We start from the raw sequence: 9,714 nt of genomic DNA, 5'->3' as shown, positions 1-9,714 counted from the left end.
CAAGCAAACCTTTTTTTAAAGCTTGCACCGGGCAGAGCCCAGGGGCCTGGAGGGGGGGCGCGGGGAGCGGGGCGCGAGCCGCCTCCGCCGCCGCAGCTGGGGCCCGGCCAGGCCGCTCTAGCCAGAGCTCGCTCTGGTTCTAGAAGGGGCCCGCGGCGCCAGGCGGTGACAGGCGGCCGCTAAAAGGAGGATTCGGGAGCCCCGGGGGCCGGAGCTCCTGAGGCTGCGTTCGAGCTCGGACCCAGCTCAGGGAGGACGCGCCCCGGCAGCCCCGGGCTCGGCCCCGCAGGCCCGCCCCATTCCCGCCCTTCCCGGCGACCTCCGCCGAGGGGTCCCGAGATGTGGGGCTGGGAGGGGCCTTCGAGGCCCTGATTAAATTTGGGGAAACTGAGGCCCGGAGAGCTCTCGGCCCGCCGGGGTCTCCGCCTCCGCGCCCTCCCTTTCCACGGCTCCAAGCTGTCGGGGCGGGGGGCCCGGCCCGCGCTGGGGAAGCTCCGCTGCGGCCCGAGCCGGCGCTCCAAGGACTGGAACTTGGGAGCCCCAGCCCCGCCCCGATCACCTGGAAAGGGGGTGGGCGGAGGCTGCTCCGGTGGCCCCGCCTCGGGGGCGGGGCCTCGTCCCAAAGATGCCCGAGCAGGAGGGGAGGGGCGGCTGCGGCGCCGGCTGAGGCAGAGCCCGGGGAGGCCGGGCGGGCGGGGCGGCTGGCCCTTTAAGGGCCGCCCCCGAGGACGTGCCAGGCCGAGGTGGCTCGGCCCGGCTCGGCTCGCTGCTCTCCTTCCTGGTCGGGCCTGGCCGGGCCTGGGCTGGGCAGGGCTGGGCTGGTCCGCGCGGGTCGGAGCGGGTCTGGGGGAGGGGGCTGCGCCGGGAGCCCGCCGTCCGGCCGCGCGCGCGCATGGCCCTGGTCACAGTGAGCCGGTCCCCCTCGGCCAGCGGCCGCTCCGCCCCCGTGGGCCCCGCGGTGAGTCCCCGCGGCCCCCGCTGGGCAGTGCCCGAGTCCGGCAGGGCCCGGCCTTCCCCAGCCCGCCCGCGCGGCGGCCCCGCAGCAGCTGCCGGCCCGGCCGCGGACGCAGGGACGGGCCCGGAGTCCGCGGGAGGGAGGAGGGGGAGCCCGGGGCTGGGCTTGGCAGGCGGGAGTCCCTCTTCCCGGAGCCGGGAGTGGGGGTGGAGGTTCCAGGGAGCAGGGGGAAGATCGGCTCCGCGCACCCCGACCTCTCCCCTCCCCCGCCCCCGCGGGCCGCGAGGGGGGTCCCAGGGCTCTGTGGGCGCAGAGGGCGCTGGTTCAGGCGGTCCCTGAGGTCCCGCCAGCTTCAGCCTCCGATCCCCCGCGTCGGGGAAGGGCTCGGGCCCTGCTCCGGGCCTGGCTCCCGGGACCTGTAGGGCTTGTGGGGCCGGGGAGGGCCTGAAGGAGCCCCTCACTCTGCCCCATGGGCCGCTTCCCCGGCAGGATGAAGGGCCGAGCCGGAGGCGGAGCCAGCTGCAGCGCAGGTGAGGGGCCCTTCCCCCACCCCGGCTTTCCCCGGCCAGCTGCTCCTTGGTGGGGGCCAGCGGTGGAGCGGGGGATGCTCAGGCCCTTTGTCCCAAACCGGCACCTGATCTCTCCTCTTCCTTGGTCGGGGGGGGAGGGGAGGGGGATGGGATGGCCCCCTTAAGTGCTTTGAGATCTCCAGAGCTCGGGACTCTGTTCCTGGCAGGCAGAGCTTTGCGGTGCTTCGGGGGGCCGTCCTGGGGCTCCAAGACAGGGGGGAGCCCAGGCCCAGGGATCCGGACAGGTCCGACGGGGAGGATGAACCAGAAGAGGAGGAGCCTCCCTCAGACCGGCCAGATGGAAGCTGCCCCGGGACCCCGGAGTCGTCGCCCCGGGGAAGCAGGAGCAGCGGCGGCATCTGCACCTCATGGTGGGGCTGCTGAGGTCCCAGGACAACATCCAGCTGGTGAGAGGCGGGGTTTCGGGCCCGGGAAGGGAACAGGGCTTCCTCTGGCTCTCCTCCCACTTCTCTGACTGTGCTTCTCTGTCTCCCCTTTCTCCTGCCTCCCCAAGGCTCTGCCCTCATCCTCTTGCCTCCTCTCTCCACGCTCTCTCCCTTGGGCAAGCCCATCTCCTTGCAGGGCTTCCAGGTCCTCCGGGAGGCGGAGCCCGGCCTCCCTCTGGCGCCCAGCTCTGCCGGAGCCCGCCACCTCCTCAAATGCAGCATGCACTGAGCTCAGCATCTCCCACCGACCTCCGCTCCTTCCGATCCGCGATCTCCACACTGACTCTCCCTGCCCCTGCAGCCCGAGCCTCGGGCGGCTCATCTTTCCCTGCCCATGGCCCCGACGGGCCCTCACCGAGGCCATGGCCCTGGGTCTCCCCGCCCTTCCCTCAACTAAAGGCCGCCCCCGAGAGCTCTCCCCGGCTTGGCTCCAGCCGGGCCCTCCTCCCCGTTACAGGCCTCCCGGCCGCCCTTCCAGACTTCTCCCTTTTGCAGGAGCCTCTGCTCTGAGAAGCTGGGCTCAAATTCTGTCTCTTGATGTTTCCACCTGTGTGATCTAGAACAAACTAGACTCCTCCTAGCTCTGAATCCGTGCTCCTACCGCTCCCAAAGTCCCTCCGTATCCCAAAGTCCCTCTGCAGTAGAGGAAGGCTCAGACTCGGAGGTCTGGGAGAGCTCTTCCTGCCCTGAAGCGGTGTCCCTGGTGCTTTGATTGGCCCACAAGCCTAGTCCGCGCACTGGGAAGCTCTCCCCACTTTTAGAATGCTCCCCAACTCTGAAGGCTTCAAACGTCCCCTCCTCCAGGGAGCCTCCGATTGTCTCACAAAGTGTACCTTCTCCCTCTCCTCCTCCCAGAAGCTCTTTCCACGTCTAATCCCCTTGTTATCTGGGACTCTGGAGCAGGAAGAATGGCCCAGGGTGCACCACTCCCCTCACTCACCCCTCCCACCGTGTCCTCAGAAGGGGTCAGGAAATGCACCCTCTCCTGAACTGGGAGAGGGGGATGATGGGAAAATCATCCTGGTACACAGGTGTGTCTGAGAGGCAGCTCATTGCATGGAGCTGGAGGCCATTGTCTGACACTCGCTGACTGTGTGATCCTGGACAAATTGTTTTACTCCAAGGCTCAGTGCCCCGTGTCCTGATAAAGGAGGCTGCCTCCGTCTGGGTTCAGTCAGTGAGCTCACAGGCCCGGCCCCTAGACCACCTCCCCCCATCCCGGCCACAAGATAACCTCTGACTTACGCCCCCCCAGGCTGTCCAGTTGGAGCCCACGCGGCCTCAGTGGCTCAGGTACCTGCTCGTGGTGTCCACGTCGGAGCTGCCGAGCCAGGGTGAGACTGTCCTCCTGGGGGTGGACTTCTCCCAGAGCAGGTAGGGGTGCTGCCGGAAGTGGGGAGCCGGGGGAGCCCGGGAGGGCCCGGAGAACTCAGCTGTCTTCCCTCTGTCCCTCCAGCCCCCCCAGCTGCACCCTCGGCCTGGTGCTGCCCCTCTGGAGTGACACCCAGGTCTACCTGGACGGTGATGGGTGAGAAGTTGTTCGATATTAGAGGGAGGGGAAGAAGGCTCTGGACGATCTGGGCGGCGAGGTCTTGTAGGACAAGCCCCGACCCTCAGTTTCCCCACCTGTCCCCTGCCTTTCAGAGGGCGGCTGGGATAGGAGTCCCTGGGACGTGGATAAGTGGGTGGCTCTGGGGAAAGTCTAATGAGGGACGTGCATACGTGGATACAGTGACTCCGAGAACGAGAGCCCGAGAACCCGGGGCCGCCCAGTCCGCCCTCCTCCCCTCTGTCCCAGCGAATGCAGTCTCAGGAGCTGCTGCCCCCGGGGCTCCCGGCTTCTTTCTTTGATGCTTTGTAATCCGTCCTTTAACCATGGCATGTCACCTCCCTGATGTCAGGGTCCCCTTCTGGAACCTCTTTATTCCATAGGGGAAACTGAGGCCCAGAAGGAGAAGGGCAGTTGCTCTGATCCTTGGGGCCCAGGAGCCTCCCGGCTTGCACTGCCCACTCCTGAGGGCTCAGCCCCCCCCCCCACTCCTCTTCTAGGGGCTTCTCTGTGACATCTGGAGGTCAAACGCGCATCTTCAAGCCCATCTCCATACAGACCATGTGGTGAGAGGGAGAAGTGGGGGCTGGGAGGTTAAAGGCAGGGGTGGGACAGAGGCTGGGCGGGGGCAGGGAGGCCTGCTCTGGCCCTCTCAGAGCGACCACAGCTTCCCTTGGAGTCAGTGAGTCACAAAAGCCCAGATGTCTGTTGGGCAAGAGAAGAGGGAACTGGGACAGCTCAGCCTTTGTTTCGCCTTCTCACCCTTGGATGGAGCAGCAGTGGATGCTGGGGGCCCTGCCCAGGCCCTGTGCTCTGGTCAGCCGCCCACTCTAATCGCATCCCCCTCCTCGGGAACCTCCCAGGACTCCCTGTGGCCTCCAGGATCCGGAGCAGAAAGCTCCGTGGGCCTCCCGGGGCCTTCCCAGCTCAGGTCCCTGCTCCCTTTCCAGAGCAGGAGCCTGACTCTCTGCAGCTCCCTCTGGATGCGGCAACCCCGACCTCCGGGCGCTCTCCCTTCTCTCTGAGTCCTCGCCTCCCTCCAAACATGGGAGAGCTCCCGCTCCTCTGGGAACTGCTTCCTGTTTGTTGCGCGGGAGCTTCCTCCTGGTCCCATTAGGCTCGGGCAGGGCCCGCCTTCTGCCCTGGGTCCCAGAGCTTGGCCCGGCAGGTGCCCGGGGCTGAGGCTTCCTCCTGTGCCTTTCTCGCTCCCAGGGCCACCCTCCAGATGCTGCATCAGGCCTGTGAGATGGCCCTGGGCCACGGGCTGGTGCCCGGGGGCAGCGCCCTTGCCTGGGCTGGCTACTACCAGGAGCGAATCACCTCCGACCAGAGCTGCCTCAATGAGTGGCTGGCCATGGCTGACCTGGAGTCCCTGCGCTCCCAGCTGCCCAGCACGGAGGCCAGTGGGTCAGTGCCCGGGGCGGGAAGGAAGCGGCTGCCCCAGGCTGGAGGCTGCGGGGGGACGGGGGAGACCTGGGGGCCCTGGTCTGATGGGCCCTGCCCGCAGGCACTCGGAGCAAGAGCAGATGGAGCGGCTCATCCGGGCCGAGCTGTGGGAGGTGCTGGATACCAGCGACCTGGAAAGTGTCACCTCCAAAGAGGTAAGGGGGGTGAAGCCCAAGGCACCAGGCTGGAGCTGGCCCCTGCAGCCAGGAGTGCCCCGAACCCGGTGGGGAAGATTCCGCGGTCACAGACCCCTTTCCTCTACGCGCTCCTGCCCCTGGAAGCCCTCACCGTGGCCCCTGGGGAGACTCGGAGCTTGGGGCCCGCCCGCTCCCCCTCCCCGGGCCCCGGCCAGGGTGCCCGTGCCCCCTGCAGCTCGGCCCCCTTCTCCAGATTCGCCAGGCCCTCGAGGGCCGCCTGGGCTGCCCCCTGCAGCAGTTCCGAGACTTCATCGACAACCAGATGCTGTTGCTCATGGCCCAGCGGGATCGGGCCTCGCACATCTTCCCCCACCTGTACCTGGTGAGCCTCCGACTGGGGCCGGGCGCGGGGCTCGGGGGGCGGGGGCGGGGAGGCTGCTACCCACCCCCCCTTCTCCCCAGGGCTCCGAGTGGAACGCAGCCAACCTGGACGAACTGCAGAGGAACCAGTAAGTACCCGGGCTGGGGCCGCCAGCACCTGCCGACTGATGCCCTCGGCCAACACAGGGGAGCCTGAGGCTCCTGCCCCCGCCCCGGCCCGGCCCAGGCTCCCTCCCTAAGGCCCCGGCTCCTCCCCGGCAGGGTCAGCCACATCCTGAACGTGGCCAGAGAGATCGACAACTTCTTCCCGGGACTCTTCACCTACCACAACGTTCGGCTTTGGGACGAGGAGACGGAGCAGCTCCTGCCTCACTGGAAGGAAACCCATCAATTCATCGAGGCCGCCCGGTGGGTCCCCGTCCCAGCCCCGCCCCCTCCGGCCCGGGCCAGCCAGACGTCCCACCGCCGGCCCTGCCCCCGCTGCAGCCCCCGCCTCCGTGGCGCTCGTGGCCCTTAGCCCCCCACGACCCCCCCTTCTCGGCACCCCCAGCCCGGCCTCGGCCCCCGAACGCTGTCCGGGCCGATAGCGGGGGCTGACCGGAGGCCCCTCCCCGCACAGGGCCCAGGGCTCCCGCGTGCTGGTGCACTGCAAGATGGGTGTGAGCCGCTCGGCCGCCACTGTCATGGCCTACGCCATGAAGCAGTACAGCTGGGGCCTGGAGCAGGCCGTCCGGCACGTGCAGGAGCTGCGGCCCATCGCCCGGCCCAACCCCGGCTTCCTCCGGCAGCTGCACACCTACCAGGGCATCCTCACGGCCAGGTACCGGCCCGGGGGCATGGGGCAGGGGGAGCAGGTGGGACGGCACAGTCACTGGGGGCCACGGGGGGGGGGGCGAGAGCAGGCGGGACGGCGCGGTCACCGGGGGCAGAAGGGAGGACAGTGGGGGGGAATGGGGGGGGTGCTGAGAGCCGGCGGGACAACATCACCGCCCTTCCTTCCTTCTAGCCGCCAGAGCCACGTTTGGGAGCAGAAGGCCGGCGGCACGACCTCCCCCGAGGAGGCTCTGGCTCCTGACACCTCCTGGCTGCCCCCCCCATCCCCCCGGGAGCCAGGGGGCAGCGGGGACTGGAAGGCCACAGGCGGGGAGGAGCCGCAGGGAGTGCCCGGAGGAGAAGCCGGCCGTGGGGGGCCGGGCCCCCGGCCCCGCATGGACCTCCGGGGGATCATGAGGTCCATCAGCCTGCTGGAGCCGCCGGACCTGGGGAACCCCCCCGACGCCGGCGATCTGCCTGAGGTGAGGAGAGGGGCCCCCCGGGAGCCACGACGGCTGGCAGGGCAAGGGAGGTTCCCAGCGGCTTCTCTAGGCCCCGCTTCCCAGACCGAGAACTCGCCGTGTGGGGCCGTGAGAGTTCGCTCTGTGCCCCCGGAGCCGCACAGGTTTCTCAGGCCCCGAGGGATCGTGGGTGGGAAAAGGTTAAGCCTGTTCCAGACCAAGGCAATCATGGCTGGGACCAAACGAGCGGCAACGGTGGGAGTGCTCCCCCTAGTTTCTGGGGCCGGGGGCACAGATGGGCACCCCCGTGGCCGGGGGTGGGCAGTGGCAGCCCCGCCGGGCCCTCGTTGCCAGTCGGAGATGAGTGGGGGTGAAGGCCTTGCGGGGGGAGACAGGGCCAGGGGAGGCAGAGGGGCTCCCGGAGGCGGGGAGGCTGGGCATGAGCTGAGGCCCGACCTCCCCTTCCCCCCCCCCCCTTGGGGCTGACTTTTGGCCTCTGCCCTTCCAGGTGTTCTCCTCAGCTCCAAACGACTCCTCAGAGGAGGCTCCGCTGCCTGCACAGGGCCCAGGGCCGCGGCCCGCCCTCTTCTCCCGAAAGTCCGTGGCCGCCCTGCACAGCGCCGCCCTGGTGGCCAACCGGAGCCAGGCCTTCCAGGCCCAGGGGGAGCCCGCGGACGGGGCCAAGCCGAGGCCCCGCAGGGTGATGAGACAGGCCAGCGTGGACAGCAGCGGAGAAGAGGGAGGGCCCTGAGCCCAAGCACTGGGAGAGGGGACCCCCTGCCCCGCCTCGCACAGCTCCCTGCTCCCACCCAGCCCTGGCCCCGCTCCAGCCAGCCTCCCCCCGGAGGGTGCCTGACCCCCCCAGCCCAGAGCTCAGTTCTCTCCACTGTTCATCTGGGGAAGGGGGGTCTGCATGGGGGGGGGTCTGCCCTTCAGCTCTCAAAGATCCAACCTTGGGCCCCGAGACCCCTCCCCCTCCCAGAAACCACCAAACCTGTGGTCCCCCAACCCCTCCCCCTCCCACAAGCCTCCAGGGATCTGTGGTTTTCCAACCCCCCTAAGCTTAGGATTTCAGCAGAACCTCGAAGGGTCAGGGGCCTCATCCAGCCCCCAAGGGAGCAGCCCCCAAGGACGGTTTTTCTTATCACCAGACGGAGGCGTTTCAGCCGGGACACCCAGGGTCAAAGGCCCAACTGCCGGCCCAGGCCCCGCCTTCACAACTGACTCCCACCTCTCCCCACGGCTGGGACGGAGAAGCCTCCAGAGGCCGGCGGTGACCGGGAGCGCTGCCCCTGGGACTCTCCGGCCTCCCCCTCCCCGCTGGGCTGCTGGGCCTTGACTCTCCAGGCAATGGGCGGGGAGAGCTGGAGCATCCTTTCCACGTACATGCTGGCACATGCGTGTGTTGCACGCGCACACACACACACACACACACACTCCCCCCATCCTCATTAGCTACTCAGTATTTTCTACGATCTTTTAATTCTATGGCTTTTTATTTAGGAATAAACAGTCACGTTTCATATTAAATTCTTTTTCATTTTATGGTACGTTTCATCACAGTGGATTCAACAAGTGGACCTTAGTTTTTGGCTGATTCTGGGCTTTATTGGGTCCGTTTTTCTTGGCTCCTCCCGATCTCCACTTGCAGCTTCACCGGTCGTATTCACTCAGTCGGCCAGCAATTATTAAGTGCTTATGGTGTACCAGCATCTCGCTAGGTTTCAGAAGTTTACAAAACCGAACCCAGATCCTGCCCTCAAAAAGCTTTGATTCTTTGGGGAGAAATAACACGGAGATGGGGAAATAACAAATGTGGCTGAAATGCGGGGGGCCCTCCCTGGGCCGCGGGTGACAGACCCAAAGGCCTCGTTCTCTTTCCCTCCCTCGGGTCAGGGGTGACATCCGAGTCCTCTTCCCAAAAAGGAGTCACGAGGCCCTTTGAAGGGAACGATGTGCTACAGAGGGAAGGGCTCTGGTGGGCAAGGACTGGGATTCTAATTCTGGTTACCCGAGTGACTCTGTGCAAAATCCGCTTCCCCGACTGAGCCTCAGGTTCCAATTTGTAAGAGAGGCTTGGCCTAGATGGCCACTTGTGAGGGTCCTATCCTTATTTACACTTGAGGAAGTGGAGGCTCCCCCAGAAATGCCCGACAGCCTCTGCCCTCACAGGAGCCTCCATTCTCACAGGAGCCTCCTGATGATTCTCCAACTCCTCCTTATCAGAACTAGACTATGCCAACCTGGAGGAGACTTTACCAGGTGGGCAGGGTTCTTCTGGTTAATGAGTACAAGCAATAAAGATAAGAGCTCATGTCTGAACAAGGCAGCTCTGTATGAGGGATGAGCCTCACTTAGAGGGTCCAGGTTCAAATGCTGACAGCTGCTCGGACCTCTGTGACATGGCCTCCGAACCTCCCCGGGCCTCAGTTTCCCTGTCTGTAAGATGAGGAGAATTGGCCTAAATGGCTTCCGAGGCCGCCCAGCTCCGGATCTAGAACCCCCAGAACTTGCACTTGCAGAGAACTCGCTAAAGACCTTTCACCCCAATCACCCAACGTTGTACTTCAAAGCCCTGTGACATAATCTGTGGTTATTCCCCCCCCCCCCCCCCAGCCTTGCAGATGGGCCCTGTGACCTGCTACGGAAATAAAAGGGAAAGCTGCCCCCCGGCAAGAAGCCTGTCCCAGAGGCCCCCGGGGGTCTTGGGGGCCAAGCTCAGCCCACTATGGATCTCATACTTGGCCCCTTCCTCTGCAGACGATAAATCTCAGGGTCACCTCAGACATTGAAGGGAAAACCTTACTAGCTTAAGGCCGCTGTTACCTGGGAGGCAGAGAAGGGAGATGCCCAAAGGCCTGGTCTGAGCCTTTCCTCCAATATCAGGGCTGGTTCCTGAACCTCGGGGTCTCAGTTTTGTGCCCCGTAAAATGGGGCTAGTTACGCCATTGTCTGCC

General features: G+C 66.2%; 1 protein-coding gene across 1 annotated transcript; it reads left to right on the top strand.

Annotated features, from left to right (window-relative positions):
* Positions 1-656: 656 nt before the first annotated feature.
* On the top strand, positions 657-8,287 carry SSH3 (slingshot protein phosphatase 3). The gene is given in 15 exon segments (XM_031943133.1): positions 657-958; positions 1,445-1,485; positions 1,692-1,858; positions 1,861-1,931; positions 3,226-3,344; positions 3,427-3,498; positions 4,020-4,085; positions 4,732-4,926; positions 5,027-5,120; positions 5,356-5,484; positions 5,565-5,611; positions 5,745-5,891; positions 6,103-6,303; positions 6,490-6,778; positions 7,266-8,287. Coding segments are annotated over 15 exon segments (1,947 nt in total). The 5' UTR covers positions 657-892; the 3' UTR covers positions 7,509-8,287.
* Positions 8,288-9,714: the final 1,427 nt, after the last annotated feature.

This window comes from Sarcophilus harrisii, chromosome 6, assembly GCF_902635505.1.
Source record: "Sarcophilus harrisii chromosome 6, mSarHar1.11, whole genome shotgun sequence".
Taxonomy (NCBI): Eukaryota; Metazoa; Chordata; class Mammalia; order Dasyuromorphia; family Dasyuridae; genus Sarcophilus; species Sarcophilus harrisii.
Note: the sequence above shows the minus strand (reverse complement) of the source record. Positions and strands in the feature narration are given on the sequence as shown.